Source organism: Coregonus lavaretus, assembly GCF_964263955.1.
Source record: "Coregonus lavaretus genome assembly, chromosome: 27".
Taxonomy (NCBI): Eukaryota; Metazoa; Chordata; class Actinopteri; order Salmoniformes; family Salmonidae; genus Coregonus; species Coregonus lavaretus.
Genome location: NC_140014.1, coordinates 13062142 through 13080534, shown reverse-complemented (window position 1 = coordinate 13080534; position 18393 = coordinate 13062142). Strand labels below are relative to the sequence as shown.

The window sequence follows — 18393 nt, the reverse complement described above, 5'->3', positions numbered from 1 at the left end:
TACACACATTTAAAAAAAGATATGTCCAGCAACAACATGAAGACAGGGGCAGCATATAAGTCAATACTGATATACACATTACTTGCTTCAAAAAGGCCTTATGGTTGAATTGGAAATATGTGCACCTGAGCATAATTCACAACAAGCAAGCAGGAGCTTTTGATAGAGGCTACTGAAAACATTGATGCAAGTTATTGGTAATAAGAAATGTTTATAGACTTCCATATTCTGCCCTCTTGTATGGCTTTGTAAAAATGAACAACCATATTCTGGCCAATTGTATAGATTTGTAAATATGAACAACCATATTCTGGCAAATTGTATAGATTTGTAAAAATGAACATGAACAGATTTTTTTTTAATTAAAAAAAATAAAATAAAAACTATTTTAAACAACATCAACTGTGAACTGATTTGGGCGTGTGTGTGTTAAAGAGACAGACAGGGAGGGACAAAGAGAGAGAGAGGCTACATTACTTGTACTGAAACTGTTCTCTTCTCTCTTTCAATGCAGCAAAGCGGTCAATGACTTTCTCATTGAAATCAGGCATGCTGAGGACTAGTTCCCTCTCCATGGAAAGCATGGCCAGTGCATTCAGACGTTCCTGGCCCATTGAATTTCGCAGGAATGTCTTAACTCGTGTCAAAGTTGAGAAACATCTCTCAGCTTCAGCTGTTGTCATGGGAGTAGTTATGAGGATGTTCAACAGAGTCACAGTCTCAGAGAACGTCTCCTGGAGGTTGTAGCTCATGAGAACCTGGTACAGTGCCAGTGCACCACAGCAGCCCTTGAATTCAGGATTCTCATAGATCAGAGATAGTTACATTTACATTTTAGTCATTTAGCAGACGCTCTTATCCAGAGCGACTTACAGGAGCAATTAGGGTTAAGTGCCTTGCTCAAGGGCACATCGACAGATTTTTCACCTAGTCGGCTCGGGGATTAGAACCAGCGACCTTTCGGTTACTGGCACAACGCTCTTACCCACTAAGCTACCTGCCGCTAAGCTACCTGCCGCCCCCTAGTTCTGTCTTGAGCTTTGCCTTGCTCAGCATGGGGTATGCATTCACAGTGGCATTCAGAGCCTCATCAGGAAATGAATGGCAGTACCTTTCAAACATGTCTGCTTGCAGTAAGGTAGCACTCACAAGGTGGCCAGAGAAAGAGAACCTTTCTTTGGTGTGATCCAGGATGGTGTTGCAGACCTCTTCAGACAGCCTCTGCTTCTCCTCTTCTCTCAAAGCTGTTCTGGGTCTTTTGGCTCCTGTTGCTTCTTGCAGCTGCTGTTGAGAGGAGTCCCTGAAGGCAAACAGACCAATGTGTTTGTTGGCTTTGTACAGTATTGTTGTCTATGTGATGCACAGGTACAGTGGGGAAAAAAAGTATTTAGTCAGCCACCAATTGTGCAAGTTCTCCCACTTAAAAAGATGAGAGAGGCCTGTAATTTTCATCATAGGTACACGTCAACTATGACAGACAAATTGAGAAAAGAAAATCCAGAAAATCACATTGTAGGATTTTTAATGAATTTATTTGCAAATTATGGTGGAAAATAAGTATTTGGTCACCTACAAACAAGCAAGATTTCTGGCTCTCACAGACCTGTAACTTCTTCTTTAAGAGGCTCCTCTGTCCTCCACTCGTTACCTGTATTAATGGCACCTGTTTGAACTTGTTATCAGTATAAAAGACACCTGTCCACAACCTCAAACAGTCACACTCCAAACTCCACTATGGCCAAGACCAAAGAGCTGTCAAAGGACACCAGAAACAAAAGTGTAGACCTGCACCAGGCTGGGAAGACTGAATCTGCAATAGGTAAGCAGCTTGGTTTGAAGAAATCAACTGTGGGAGCAATTATTAGGAAATGGAAGACATACAAGACCACTGATAATCTCCCTCGATCTGGGGCTCCACGCAAGATCTCACCCCGTGGGGTCAAAATGATCACAAGAACGGTGAGCAAAAATCCCAGAACCACACGGGGGGACCTAGTGAATGACCTGCAGAGAGCTGGGACCAAAGTAACAAAGCCTACCATCAGTAACACACTACGCCGCCAGGGACTCAAATCCTGCAGTGCTAGACGTGTCCCCCTGCTTAAGCCAGTACATGTCCAGGCCCGTCTGAAGTTTGCTAGAGTGCATCCAGAAGAGGATTGGGAGAATGTCATATGGTCAGATGAAACCAAAATATAACTTTTTGGTAAAAACTCAACTCGTGTTTGGAGGACAAAGAATGCTGAGTTGCATCCAAAGAACACTATACCTACTGTGAAGCATGGGAGTGAAAACATCATACTTTGGGGCTGTTTTTCTGCAAAGGGACCAGGACGACTGATCCGTGTAAAGGAAAGAATGAATGGGGCCATGTATCGTGAGATTTTGAGTGAAAACCTCCTTCCATCAGCAAGGGCATTGAAGATGAAACGTGGCTGGGTCTTTCAGCATGACAATGATCCCAAACACACCGCCCGGGCAACGAAGGAGTGGCTTCGTAAGAAGCATTTCAAGGTCCTGGAGTCTCCAGATCTCAACCCCATAGAAAATATTTGGAGGGAGTTGAAAGTCCGTGTTGCCCAGCGACAGCCCCAAAACATCACTGCTCTAGAGGAGATCTGCATGGAGGAATGGGCCAAAATACCAGCAACAGTGTGTGAAAACCTTGTGAAGACTTACAGAAAACGTTTGACCTGTGTCATTGCCAACAAAGGGTATATAACAAAGTATTGAGAAACTTTTGTTATTGACCAAATACTTATTTTCCACCATAATTTGCAAATAAATTCATTAAAAATCCTACAATGTGATTTTCTGGATTTTTTTTCCTCATTTTGTCTGTCATAGTTGACGTGTACCTATGATGAAAATTACAGGCCTCTCTCATCTTTTTAAGTGGGAGAACTTGCACAATTGGTGGCTGACTAAATACTTTTTTCCCCCACTGTATATGCAATGTATCCATGTATAGTACAAATACTTCAGTTCCACTTAAAATGGGCAGGGATGCATAAAGTATTTAGTGTTTAAGTCAGCCTTTGTGTCTCACATAGCCTGGATGTTCAGCACAGTAAGCTTATGAGCCCATGCTAAAGTTGACTAAAAAGAGGAATAAAAAAGAAAAGAAAATTGGTGTCCTTAAAGGTTGGATTTTCCAACTTTTTTAATTAAGTCATTAAGATCAATTTCCAAAAGATGATTTTTTTATTCCTCTTTTTAGTCAACTTTAGAATGTGTTCATACACTTATGAGCACCACTGTACAGTACACATAGTATATAAAATAAGCTAGATTACACCACTGGCCATATATAATGAGAATAATGTAATTTCAAACACAAATGCAGTCTCCTTTCATGCATACATTTTCAAATAAAGCTCTGCTTTGAGAAAGATCGAATGATATTGTTTAATCTTACCTTATGGCCTGCACACTGCTTGTGAAGCTGTCGAGGGCACGTTTGATGAAGACAGCATCGATGTCCTTCTTCTGTAGCTTCTGGTACAGAATGTCGACGTGGGGCATTATTTTGTGAAAAAGCCCCAGGAAAAAAATTAAATCTTCATCATGTAGCATCCTCACGTAGCCAGATGCCTCTCTCATGGTGGGCTGGTCAAATGAACCCAATGAACCCGTCCGGATGGCTTCAAAACATTCTATGAGGTCGTCTCGATTCTCGTAGACAGTGTTCACGACTCTGCTGTTGAAGTTCCACCGTGTGGATGAAGGTCTGGGCAGTCTTCGTGCAACAGTCTGGTCAAGAATGCTGGTGCGTTTGGGTGACCGGGAAAAAAAAGTTGCAATCCCGCTCAGATCGGAAAAGAAAATGTTCACTTTTTTGATGCGAGAAGTAGCTTGCTGCATGATCAAATTCAGCTGATGCGCATAGCAATGCACGTAATGGGCATTCTTGAAATGCTCACGCACCTTTTGCTGCACACCAGCCTTCTCTCCCCTCATCACACTGGCTCCATCGTAAGCTTGCGCAATGAGTTTGACTTTCTCGTCGTCGGCAAAAAGACCGTTCAGTCTCTCCAAAAGCACACTGGCGATTGAGACTGAGGTTGATTCCGAGATGGGAAGGAACTCAAAAAAGCGCTCCTGCACTTTGTGGTTGCTATCTATGTACCTCAGCACAAGCACCAGCTGTGTCTGTGTAGAAACGTCCGTGGTCTCGTCAGCTTGGATAGCTACGAAGTTCGCCGACTTCACCTCCTCCACAATATGTTCCCTCATGACCGCTAGCATACACTCCAGTAGCTCGTTTTGAATGGTCTTTAATGTGCCCTTGAAAACTTTAGCATTTTTAAGATGGTCATCAAACACCTCATCTAATTGTGCCACAAAGTTGACAAGTCCAAGAAAAATACCAGGGTTGGTGGAGCCCTCAGTTTCATCTTTGCCTCGCAAAGCTAACTCAAACACTCCGCAAAACTTCACACACTGGATTAGCCGGCTGAGGATGTGGCGGTTCTTGCTAACCTCATCGTTGTGGCGGTGGACAGCTAGCCTGTATCCCTCATCCAGTTGAGTGGCAATGTTCACTCTCCCCAAAGCAGACAATCTCAAACAGCTATCCATGTGGGTCTTTGACAGCTCATGTTTCTTAATCTTTTCTGAAAGATGGTGCATGTCCGTTACACCAGTCGCTGTCCAAGCGGTGCTGTCTGCCGTGCCGCCTTCAGGGTGAAAGAGTAAGCAGGGGTAGCAGAAGACTGCATTAGCTACATCGCAGCCTGCTAGCCAGGTTTTTCGTTCGTACCAATTTTTGGAAAATCCTCGGGTGTAGGACTTTCCCCCTTTAGTAGAAACCTGTTGAATTATTAAATTTGGTCTGGGAGGTCCTAATTGTTTCGTTGCCAATTTATCTTGATTTGTTCGCCAACAAAAAGGAACTTCTTTCAAAGAGACAATCGAGTTGCACTGAACGCTAGCCATCTTGACAGTAGTACGTGAATTGATTGACGCTGCTACCCGCTCTTTTCTTAGTTACGTTCATGGTTATGTTACGTATGACGAAAGCGCGTAAGTGCAAGCCCTCCCGGAACCCATAGAGATTGTATTGAAAGCTCTGATATTTGAAAAAAAATAGATTTTACATGAGAGTCTATGAGAGACTTCTGGGGCGATTTTCAACCTGACTGAAATCGCCCCAAAAGGGGCGGAGCCATTTGAAGCACGACTTTAGCCTGATTGGACATTTAGTGGCAGATCAGACGTCTAGATTAGAACACTGATAACTACTGTTGCCGTGATATAATTGATTAGAAAAAAAATCCCTTCCTTTTCCCGTTTGGCAGTGCGTCGCCCATATCGCCCTAATGAACGCACCGCCCCTGCCCTAACACTTAGCCTAGTAACGTTAGCCACCAAGCTAGAATTCATAACATATCATATGTTTAGCAAATTTGTAACATATAATACGAATTGCAATTCATAACATATCATATGAAATGGGTGATGGGCAACCACAAATGAATACATACCAAACTAAACGTAACATATCACACTAAAATTTATCGGATTTATGTACATAATGATACGAAATGCTTTGAGACCAGGTTGCACATTGTGGTGACAGTGCAGTGATGAGCTTGATACTCCTTTCCAATAAATATCTAGGCTCTTATTCTGGTGACATGATGATCGATGCTTGACTGCCATAATAAATCTCATAATTTAGACTAGCCTACCTGCACTGTATCTGCAAACTGTTGGCTGGAGCGCACGTGCCAAAACCAGACTAGGCACATTTTCTATTTAACACAACCGTTTTTGTGACAAAACTATCGGTAGAGTTGAAACACGTTGAACTTTTGATTTTTATTCGGTAAATGAAAACTAAAGCAGAAAAGGTAGGCCTACATGTTGTGTGCACTGTCATCATGCACTGATTTCCATGCAACAAGTCAGTTTGGTGGAAACACCACTAGTGGGGAAATGCGCATATTTTTTTATGCGAATTGTAGAATATTGGAACAAAAATCTTTCACCAATTGAATGGAAACCTAGCTATAGACTTACAGACGGATAAGAAGCAGGACAAGTTTAAAATATTTTTCTAAATGTTTGCACTTATCAAGAGTCAGGCCTAGGGTAACTCTGATTGGATGGTGTCCATATTGATCGTGTCCCTGCTTACAAAATCTGGATAGATGAAAAGCTGTCTTTAAAAAAACAACAACATAAAAATGAGTTGGTTAAGAGGCTGAGAATTAAAATGGGCTTCTTCTTTAGAAGTAGGTCATGCCTCTTGTTAAATGGTAGAAAGCACCTGGTATCAGAGCATTTTATTTTATTCACTACGTAAATCCGAGACAATCCATTTAGTATATGTTACATTTTGTATGGTATGTATTAATTTGTGGATGTCATCACCCATTTTGTATGATATGTTATGAATTACAATTAGTATTATATGTTACAAACGTTTTTGAGGAGAATTCAAATATTGCCGCACTCTACCTATAGGTGCACGTTAGCACATATGCTAATGCTAAAAATACTTACAAATCTTTCACTGATTGCGCATGAAGGAAGACAGTTCTTACATGACAGTCCTTCCTTTGTTATCCAACTGATCTTGTCCTTTCTGTCAACCTGTGAACCCCATTCATTGCTGCTCGCGGCTAAATTTCAGGCTACACAGTTGAACTAAACCCATGAGGCATTTATAAGTTGTATTATTCAAGAATCAGTGGTTATATATAATTCATTTAAAATTCAGAAAATATATGTAGCAATTGCAGATAAGATAAATATAAGACTAAACAGTCTGTGGTCTAGGTTATGTGCTAATAGTTCAATCCATATTTATGCTACATTTGACAGTTACCCATCTTGGCAAAGCTAGTCAATGACTTAATTGCAACCAGAATTGGCAGATTTATTCTAGGGACCTTCGAGCATCCAATGTAGTTTATTTATATATCAATGAGTGAGACCGGTTTGATCATGAAAGTAAAGAATCTCAACAAGTCCATTATTATCCCTAAACCTGCCACTATACCCTAAACCTAGAACCAAAGACATTCATCTAGACATTTATCTCAATATTCATATCTTAATGTAACGATGTGTGTTTGATTTTCTTTTAGGATAGAGAAGACCAGCGCTCCTTCCCTCCCCTCAAGATGCTGTCTGTGATCCTGAAAGACTACAGGAAGATACAGGTCATTATTTATAAATCAACCAGGCAATATACTCTACATCTTGGGAAAATAAATCCAGTCAACTTTATGTACCATCAACACCAAATGTTATCTTTAATTTAGAACATGTGAATACTTTGAGATCAGAAAGGTTCAGAATTCATGTAAGACAGCACAGTTGAAAAATACATGGCACATGGAAATCAAGAGAGGGTGGTCTATGGATATAGGTGGGATGGCCTGAAATAAACTGAGGGGTGGGATTAAAAACTCATGATCTGTAACAGTTAGGACTGAAAACACCATATATCATTTATACTGTATGTCTGAATCCATTTAAGGTGTAAATTGAACTATATTTTGTCATGTAACGCTGTGTATAGAAGTACCGTGTGTGAAATGTATGAATAATGTATACTGTATGTAACAAAATAGCTGGAAAAAACTAATGTAAAACAAAGTTACTTTTGTCCTCTGAAGAGAATGGGCCAATAAGACATTTTTAAATAAATACAAAATATTATCATGCATTTAGATGATACATTTTCATATCTTATACCTAAAAGTCTAAGATGTCAAGTAGTTTCAATTAATGGAATATACTTGATGATATGAGTGTGGCCTGTCCTTATTTACTGTAGCCTAGCGGTATGTTTTGTAATTGTAGAATACAGAAGACCAGTTGGAGCCCAGTGAAGCCGAACTGGGTTCTGACTGTAACAGTGGAGTACAGCACTCCTTTCCTCCCGCCAAGAAGCTGTCAGTCAGCCTGACAAATTGCAAGAAAAGGGATTGGATTTCTCAGAGTAAGTGCATGTTTTATTAGAGCTCTGTGCAATGTTCCCTCTACATTTTCTTTGGCACTGAGCAAATTTCAGGTCTGCTAAGCGCAAACTTGAACATTGTGAAAATTCTGTGCAACTTCCAGTGCGCGTTTACTGTAAACACTGAGGCTGTACCCGCTTTGAGTTACAGTTTCAGACAGTGGTCATGTGGGCTACTGTGGTAAACAGTCCCGTTCAAAATGAATGGCACAGAGTCATATATGGCAGTGGTTTATTTGCATATAGGCCTACTGCAGCTCTGATGCACCTGTGTGTGTCAGTGCAATAGAATCCTACTCCAAATCGTTCTGCCTACAACAAAATATCTTGCATAGTTAGTTTTGCATACTAAGTCTTGCATAGTTCATTTTGTTTTGGTATGTTGCATTGAAAGTGGCTAATATTGCGTTGATTCCCACAGTAAAGGGAAATGTTGACAGTGTTAGTAAAGGGGAAAAACTCTAGAAAGTTAAGTTCAATCTTGTGCTTCTCTGCGCGTGCTGATACTTCTTCTGCGCGGCAGTCCCGGGGAGCTGCTCGCAGCTTAGAGGGAACATTGGATCTGTGTACTTTAAGGTTATTTTCAAAATATACAGCATACGGTAATATTCCACAGCCACACAATTCTGGAATTACAAATTGATTCATAGCTATGTCATAAACCCAGGTTTTTGCTGAAATGCTCTGCATGTGTTTGGTTGATATGTGTGGCTGTTCTATCTATTGTTACCCCAGTCTTTCTCATTTAAACAGGAGAAAGACCAAACCCTCACTCTGCCTCAGGAGAAGCCAAACAACATCAGAAAACCAAAGCCAAGAAACCGATCAACTGCTCTCAATGTGGGAAGAGATTTGGATGTTTATCATTCCTGTAAAGACCCGAGCGTATACATACAGGAGACAGCCCTTACCGCTGCTCTGACTGTGGAAAGCGTTTCAAAACATCAGGTGTAGTAAAAGTACACAAGAGTTCATTCGGGAGAAAAACCTTACCACTGCTCTGACTGCAAGAAGAGATTCTCTCAAGCAGGAAATTTGGAGAAGCATCAGTGAGTACATACTGGAGAGAAACCATATTACTGTTCTGACTGTGGGCATAGATTTGCTCGATTAGCACATTTAACAAGACACCAGAGGATACATACTAGGGAGAAACCTTATCACTGAATGTGGGAAGAATTTCAGAGCAATGAGTGCTCTTAAATCACATCAGATGTTACATACAGGAGAGAAGAGGTATGGCTGCTCTGACTGTTGGAAAAGGTTTGTTACCTCAGGAGAGCTAATCAGTCACAAGCGCATACACACTGAAGAAAAAACTCATCACTGTTCTGACTGTGAGAAATAATTATCTCAGCCCAGTAACTTAAAATCACACCAGCATATACACACAGGAGGAAAAACCCCACTACTGCTCTGACTGTGGGAAGAAATTCTCACATCTCACTGAATTACAATCACACCAGAGGATAGACACTGGAGATAAGCTGGTAGAGCACGGCGCTTGTAACGCCAAGGTAGTGGGTTCGATCCCCGGGACCACCCATATACAAAAAATTTATGCACGCATGACTGTAAGTCGCTTTGGATAAAAGCGTCTGCTAAATGGCATATTTATATTATTATATTATATTATATTATTATAAGCCATACCACTGCTCTGACTGTGGGAAGTGTTTTGCCAACTCTACAGGTTTAAGATCACATCAGAAAATACACACCGGAGAGAAGCCCTATCATTGCTCAGAGTGTGGGATGTGTTTTGCAGCCTAAAGTGTATTAGTAGTACATAAGCGAGTTCATACTTTAGAGAAACATTACCACTGCGCTGTGTGTGGGTTGGGATTCTCAATTAGGAAATTTTAAAAAAACACCAGAAGTTGCATACTAGAGAGAAGCAATAGTCCTGCCCTGATTGTGGGAAATACTTCACTACGTTGCAATATCTTACTCTTCATCGTAGAACACATACAGCAGAGAAGCCCTACCACTGCTCTGACTGTGGGATGGGTTTCACTTTCGCATCAAACTTCAAAGTGCATCAACAAAACATACACAGTGTATGAGAGTTGAGTGAAGTTATCGAAATCCAAACCATGGATACCCTTGACAAGAGCAGTAAAGTCCCAACTTTATGCTTGTGTAATACACTTTACACTTGAGGTAATGAGACATATTCAAAGATCACATACATAAAAGGGGAAAATAATTAATATTGGATACATTCCCTGAAAAATTAATATGCAGTATTGCTATCAGAGTGCATATTCTGGTACTTCTGAAGATCAAGAGAGCCATTAACAGTATTGTACCAGCCTCAGTATGCCTAACTTGAAATTGATTCCTTTGACCATGTTTAGATTAACTTATTTTTTCTTCTGCTTCTTAAATTTTTTTATTTTATAATGAATTTGTATCAGTCTGTCATGTGCATTGTAATGTTATGTATTACTATTGAATCCAGGGGTGAAAGTAGCTAACATTTCATACTGGTAGGGGACCTGTTTGTGCATGGAATTGTTTTATGGACCTAATTATAAAGACATGTCATTTAAAAGTATTACCTTTTAATGGTGCATGAACACTACCAGGCATGTTTTCATCTGATTGTCAAACAAATCACTTAAAAGTAGGCTATACCTGCGCACGGCTGATTGTTCGCCTGAGTTGATTGATGTGTCCGTATGCCTCTGTACCAGCCAGATTTCTGACTTCGCAAATTTGAGTGTTTACCTCAGACCATGGTTGGGGAGTAATGGATTACATCGTTACAAAAAAAAACAGTATCTGGAATCCATCTGGAAAAATGCTCTCTTGCAACAGCTGCATAGTGTGGATCCAAGCCAATGGAATATAAGTGGGGCTTTTATTGCTCAATCTAACTCATGCTGATAAATATAAATAAATATCCATATGCCTAATGGACACATGCTCAAACTTGCACACTTTTGATAGACTTATAGTGGCAATCTGTAGTTGCTACATCCATTTTTGGACTTATAAATTATATATACAGTACCAGTCAAAAGATGACACCCCTACTCATTCAAGGGTTTTTCTTTATTTGTACTATTTTCTACATTGTAGAATAATAGTGATGACAAAACTATGAAATAACACATAAGGAATCATGTAGTAACCAAAAAAGTGCTATAAAATTATTTTGATTTGTTTATTTTAGATTCTTCAAAGTAGCCACCTTTTGCCTTGATGACGGCTTTGCACACTCTTATCAAAGCATGCCATTCCATGAGCGCAGCATTTATTTTTCAACTTGAATCAATGAGCCCAATCAGTCCTCCATGACAAGAAAATCATAAACAGAGTAGGGCTGGCTAATAAGTCCTTAGTTTTGGGGTCATGCTCAGGTAAAACAATTTGGCTAATCTATACTTCCATATTTCCAAGTCCTATTCTTGAAGATCAAGGGGGTATAACATTTATTGCAATGATGGGAATTCTGATAGATTGGTTTTTAATGCAAATATATAATTGAATCGTATTATTATATATAGTAGAAAGCGATGTGTTAGAAGAAGCCTACATAACCAAACCATAAAGTACAATTTAACATCCATATGGCCAGCTATGTAAACTTGAACATTGATTTATCTTGCAATAGATGTCGTTCAATTGGTAACATACGTTTGTCTTCTTCTAATGCCTCTTAAGGGGAAAGTAATCAGATTGTTACTGATTACAATTTTGGACAAGTAACCTACCCAACCCTGCCTCAGACCACACCGCACTGGAGCTATACCACCCGTTTTCTTTCCATCTTTGTTTTAATTATGATAGGCTCATGCTTTACCAGTATGCCATACCGGCACTTTATTTTGCCGGTAATCATCCCTGATTGAATCTGAATGGCACAACCAAAGGGTGATGATTGTAATAAAGATTGTTTGCTGTTTTCAATTCGGACGTCTGGTCGCTTCTTTCCTGGACTCTAACCATTCCAATATCCTGCATGCACATTCAAGTATTTAATGGACCTACGTCCATCAACACTATGCTTAAACAAATTGACATTTTAATATACCTTTGCAACACTCGTTGAAATAGTTCCTTTTGAGTCAACTACATCAAATATTAACTGTAGAGCCAAAATATAGGGAGGAAAGGCATGCAATACTAAGCATCAGAACACCAGTTGAAATAACGTGGGAGTTAAATACAACCCATTTCCCTTACCTCCCAGGCTCTTAATGTGTGATAGAATAGGTTGGTATAAGCCTTCTCCTCCCTCTTCCTGGTCTAAGGGCTGGATTGAATCCCTATTGCGGAAGATCCACGTTTTATCTCTACTGAAATTTAAAGCCAATGTTCCCGCATTCACAGTAAACGCTGCACATGTCGGCTCAATCTGAAATTACCTTTACATTTTAATGCAGATCTTCTGGGATACGGATTTAATCCACCCCTAAGAGTTGTTAGACCAGGAACTGATTTTCTGTGTAACTAAAATGACTGGTAAAGTGAGGAGTCAGACAAAATGCTGGTTTACTTCAGTAGTGTTGGTTTTATTCAGCCAAGTAGAGAAGACCTACAGCCCTAGGAGGAAAACAGAACAAGAACAGAACCTGCCCACCACACACACGGGCATGCTCAGTAAATCACAGAAGACACTGCAAAGTTGTGGAAAGGATCATTCCATCTTTGTGTGTGTGTGTGTGTATAGTACCCAAACACCCATTTCTAACAAGCAGCAAGCACTACTTTGATCTCAACAATATAATTTTGCTACACATTACCCCCCAAAAAGAAAAGATCCTGCTAAACTATATTTGATTCCCGGAATATAGCACACACTCGTTCAAAGGAGGAATTTCTGAAACCATTTATAAGTGCTGATTCTCTTGAAACAAGGTAGGTTTCAGACAGTGCTTGGAAATTAAACAAGTATTGATCAGAGGAAGGACAAAACTTACAGAAGCATCCTTAATGCAGTCAAGCTTTTTGAGAGAAACAGGCATACACACACACTTCTCTTCTACTCTACTGAGCCATGACACAAACTGCACAACCGTTGGTGAGTTAGCTAAAGCAGAGGCACCATTATTTGACAATAAGTAAACTGTCTTTTTAAAGACTACAGTCACAGACAAGCAAGGGTCATCATTATTGGGCCATGCTGCAACGTTGGAAGGAAGACTGTTCTCCCCCCCCAAAAATCTGATTTTAAACACTAAACGTAACCTTAGACCTAACTCTAACTAAGCAAATTTTCACTGATTAACTAAATGTTGCAGCTAGCCAACTTTCACTTTGCAGCATGACCGTCTAGTGAAAACACCAGTAGAGTCACAAGTGCTGACGACCTGGGGTCAGGGGCTAAATGAGGTCACACATTAGATGACAGAGAACCGGATGCCATGTTTGTTGAGGCGCTCCACCAGCTTAGTTTTGGCAAAGGTTGCTCCTGGGGTGTACACACCTCCCCTAAAGAGAGAGAGACAGAGAGAGGGAGGGTGAGATAATATGCATCAGATGTAATACAATAGCTGCACAAACACTACCCAGTGTGTGTGTGAACTCACTTCTTGGGGAGGGCTTTGGGTTCGTTCAGGATGGTGATAGCTGCCTGTACCATGGCGATGGGCGTGGCCACGTAGCCCGCCTCTGAAACAGGGAGAGAAGCATTGTGTTAACCCCAGCAGTGGCAGATTACATGGAGGAAGGGTTAATAAAAAGTCAGATTAGTGTGTTTGTGGAGCAGAGGTTAGGGTGTTTGTGTGTGTTCAAGTACCTGGTCCTTGGACTAGTGTGCGGATCTTGGCATTAGGTCGTCCCTGGCTGGGGTCCTGTCCCTCAGTGTAGCCTTCTCCGTAGAATGCAAACTTGAAGGATGAACCCTCCATCTGAGTGGCACAGAAACACACCAATCACTGACTAGAAGGACCAACCCTCCATCTGAGTGACACACAAACATACCAATCACTGGCAATTTTGCAAACAAATGGAAGTGAAACATACCAGTAAATGTTACTCATACATTTTAACCATACACAGGTCAAGATACTCAAAAAACTGTACCTGCTTTCTTGTTGGTCCATCCTTGGAGAAGAAACCAAAGGAGAAAAACTCTGGATACTAAAGACAGAAGAGAGAGAGAAAAAAAAAAAAGAGGTAGAAAGAGAGAAGGGTTTGAGTTTTTCCTTTTGTGTGAGTGTGTGTGTGTGCATATACAGTACCAGTCAAAAGTTTGGCCACACCTACTCATTCAAGCGTTTTTTTTTTTTATATTTACTATTTTCCACATTGTAGAATAATAATGAAAACTATTATTATCAAAACTATGAAATAACACATATGGAATCATGTAGTAACCAAAAAAGTGTTAAACAAAATTAGATTCTTCAAAGTAGCCACCCTTTGCCTTGATGACAGCTTTGCACACTTGGCATTCTCTCAACCAGCTTCAACAGGAATGCTTTTCCAATAGTCTTGAAGGAGTTCCCACATATGCTGAGCACTTGTTGGATGCTTTTCCTTCACTCTGCGGTCCAACTCATCCCAAACCATCTCAAATTGGGTTGAGGTCAGGTGATTGTGGAGGCCAGGTCATCTGATGCAGCACTCCATCACTCTCCTTATTGGTCAAATAGCCCTTACACAGCCTGGAGGTGTGTTTTGGGTCACTGTCCTGTTGAAAAACAAATGATAGTCCCACTAAGCGCAAACCAGATGGGATGGCATATCGCTGCTGAATGCTGTGGTAACCATGCTGGTTAAATGTGCCTTGAATTCTAAATAAATCACAGACAGTGTCACCAGCAAAGCACCCCCACACCATCATACCTCCATGCTTCACGGTGGGAACCACACATGCAGAGATCATCCGTTCACCTGCTCTGCGTCTCACAAAGACACGGCGGTTGGAACCAAAAATCTCATATTTGGACTTTCCACCTGTCTAATGTCCATTGCTCGTGTTTCTTGGCCCAAGCAAGTCTCTTCTTCTTATTGGTGTCCTTTAGTAGTTGTTTCATTGCATCAATTCGACCATGAAGGCCTGATTCATGCAGTCTCTTCTGAACAGTTGATGTTAAGATGTGTCTGTTACTTGAACTCTGTGAAGCATTTATTTGAGCTGCAATCTGAGGTGCAGTTAACTCTAATGAACTTATCCTCTGCAGCAGAGGTAACTCTGGGTCTTCCTTTGCTGTATCAGTCCTCATGAGAGCCAGTTTCATCATAGCGCTTGATGGTTTTTGCGACTGCACTTGAAGAAACCTTCAAAGTTCTTGACATTTTCTGGATTGACTGACCTTCATGTCTTAAAGTAACAATGGACTGTCGTTTCTCTTTGCAAATTTGAGCTGTTCTTGCCATAATATGGACTTGTCACAACACAACTGATTGGCTCAAATGCATTAAGAAGGAAAGAAATTCCACAAATTAACTTAACAAGGCACACCTGTTAATTGAAATGCATTCCAGGTGACTGCCTCATGAAGCTGGTTGAGAGAATGCCAAGAGTGTGCAAAGCTGTCATCAAGGCAAAGGGTGGCTACTTTGAATAATTTGTTTAAACGTTTTTGGGTTACTGCAACCCAAAAACGTGTAGCTCAGTTGGTAGAGCATGGCGCTTGCAACGCCAGGGTTGTGGGTTCGATTCACACGGGGGGCCAGTATGAAAAAATTTATGCACTCACTAACTGTAAGTCGCTCTGGATAAGAGTGTCTGCTAAATGACAAAAAATGTAAAATGTGTTATTTCATAGTTTTGATGTCTTCACTATTATTTTACATTGTAGAAAATAGTAAAATTAAGAAAAACCCTGGAATGAGTAGGTGTGTCCAAACGTTTGACTGGTATTGTATAACAATGTGTGTCTGTCAGTGTGTCCTTGTTCACCTTAATCAGCAGGTCTTGTCCAAAGCTGAATTTGACCAGGAACCAGAACATCATCCCAGCGAATAGCATCTTGACAATGTTGGCCACACCTCCTACTCCTGCATACGCACCATACTGAACCTGGGGTCACACAAAGGTCAAACAGGGGTCACAGAGGTTCATTTCTCAACTGAGTTTGGACATTAGAGCCACATCACACTAAAATTGCAGATCGCCCAGAGAGAAAGAGCGAGCGAGGGGCTGAAGCTTATTAGCTAGGGGGCTGGCCCACAAGGAAGGAAATGCAGGGAAAATTTAGTGGCATAGCTTCAAGAAAACAGTCACTTTAAAACTAGGGAATTCGTGGCTAATTGAGGTAAAACAGTCATTCTGCTCATAGATTATCCTCTTAAATGTAACTACATGTAATCTAAAATGTAATCTACGTAATCCCCGAAAGTAATTATTTGAGACAATAACTATTCATGCTGCATACTCCAAGAAAGGTTAAAATCTCACCTTTCAGGTAGAAATAGTTATACAATTGCTGAGGACACAAGCTCAAGTACACAGTACAAATATAATAAACATATGAAAATATTTTACTGTACATTACATATTTCCTATTGAACAAAAATGTATAAGGCTTGAAATGACAAATGCTTTCTAAATTTAGTATTATCGAATTATAAAACCACTAACTATAAGATTTACCTTCCTTATAACTATAAAATACATATTTGTATGTTTAGTGTTAGAGAACATGTGCATACTTTCGAAAGGTTTCTCGATGAAAACATCTGCCCCCATCGCTATGAACATCACAGCGCTATAGCTTGGCTTCCTGAACTCGTTAGGAACTCGCCTTTCATCTCATATTAATCTAGTCCATCTATGACAAACAAAGTGTTTTTTGTTTAAAATCGATGGATTATTTTAGATGAATGGCTACAAAATCCATCTTTGAATGTGCTGTAGTGATGAAACCACTCTCCCCTGCTGCACTACAATGTAAGGATTTCAGGCATGTGCTTGGTCAGTGGCTGTGACGTAGGGTTCAGCAAGGAGTTGATTGACTTTCGGAAGAGGGAATTAAATGGTAGGAGGGACATCCCAGCTTCAAGTGGTTTCAGATTTCACATCCTAAGTCACAAAGGTACAGAAAATATACTACTGTGTCCGTGGGAACCAGTGTTATCGCTCAATGCAAGACATTTTGAACTACGGTGTCCACAGATCAATTTATAAGCAAAAATGTCCGTCCGAACCGGTTACAGAACCACAATGCCCTAGCTGTGATGCACACAGACACCCAAGATTTATTAGGACATATTCAATTTCTCGCATTTAGAAATTAGAACCACATCACACTAAAATTGCAGATTTGACAAGAACACACACTGCTCTGTGTTTGTGTGTGTGTGTGTGAGACCTACAGGTGTTTCCTGGTGTTCCTCCAGTAGAAAGCGTTGAGATCTCTTCACCACCGAGGGGTCGGCTCCCATAAACGGAACTGCATACTGCTGCACCTCATTACTGTAGAACAGGGCACTCCTACACACACGATAGAAAGTAAAGTTATTTAAATATCAAATAAACACATTTAATAAGCACAAACACACACAAACGCACACCCACAGCTCCCTGTACCTGCGTTTGATCTTTGAGCCCACCACAGGGAGAGGTTTGTGTCCAAACTTCTTCCTGAGGCTCCTCAGCTTCCCGCTGTCAGCAAAACCATAGATGGCCGACTTCCATGTACCATCATTGATAGAACCACCCTAAGACAGAGACAGAGAGAGAGAACTGAGTACCAACAAACCCTTAAAAACCGATTCTTAAAATCAAGATTGTTATGTTATTAGATACAAGAATTATGCAGGGGTTACAATGATTTACTCTTTACAGGACAAAGATGAGGCCGGGGCTGTGTGAGGGTTTATGGGTAATGGAGTCTTACCTCAGGTCCTGTGCTGGCTGTCAGGAAGCTCTCGATAGCTGTGAGTGTCCCTGTGATGAGAGAAACACACAACTGTGACACACAAACAAACACACACACACACACACACACACATACATAAACAGCTGAAGTAAACTAACCTCAGGGAGAGGTTAGATTGCAAAATAGTTGGGAAGAGATTTTCGATGCACCGATTCCATGGCACATGGTTTATTTACATTGACATTTTAGTCATTTAGCAGACGCTCTTATCCAGAGCGACTTACAGTTAGTAAGTGCATACATTTTTCATACTGCCCCTCGTGGGAATCGAACCCACAACCCTGGCGTTGCAAGCGCCATACTCTAGCAAAACAACGGCAGATTCAAAACTTTAAAAAGTTTTCAATTTAAATTATTATGCTAAATTCTTGCAACCAATAGAATGTTATATATATGGGGGATACAACCATCCCAGCTCTGCAGATTTTGTTGCGAAGAGACAGAATTATTAGATCATTTATTTTGGTACTGTCCATATGTAATTTAGCTTGGTTTTGGTCGCAGGTCCAGGAATGGCTGAAGAATTGCAACATTTACCAGGAGCTAACTCTGCAAATAGCAATGCTGGGTAATTTG

The 18393-nt window shown here is 40.6% G+C and overlaps 1 protein-coding gene and 1 long non-coding RNA gene across 2 annotated transcripts in view; one reads left to right on the top strand and one right to left on the bottom strand.

The window, feature by feature from the left end:
- Positions 1-12474: 12474 nt before the first annotated feature.
- LOC311102379 (saccharopine dehydrogenase-like oxidoreductase) overlaps positions 12475-18393 on the bottom strand; it is a 15470-nt gene continuing 9551 nt past the window's right edge. Inside the window, exons 5-12 of the mRNA XM_084143701.1 lie at positions 17776-17825; positions 17466-17596; positions 17252-17369; positions 15837-15956; positions 14012-14068; positions 13725-13836; positions 13516-13597; positions 12475-13417 (exon numbers count right to left, since the gene is read on the bottom strand). Coding sequence (XP_083999827.1) covers positions 13327-13417; positions 13516-13597; positions 13725-13836; positions 14012-14068; positions 15837-15956; positions 17252-17369; positions 17466-17596; positions 17776-17825 — 761 coding nt within the window. The 3' untranslated portion in view covers positions 12475-13326. The remainder of the gene's footprint in view (positions 13418-13515; positions 13598-13724; positions 13837-14011; positions 14069-15836; positions 15957-17251; positions 17370-17465; positions 17597-17775; positions 17826-18393) is intronic.
- LOC311102380 overlaps positions 15287-18393 on the top strand; it is a 90812-nt gene continuing 87705 nt past the window's right edge. Inside the window, exon 1 of the long non-coding RNA XR_014610006.1 lies at positions 15287-15484. This is a non-coding gene — a long non-coding RNA (uncharacterized lncRNA). The remainder of the gene's footprint in view (positions 15485-18393) is intronic.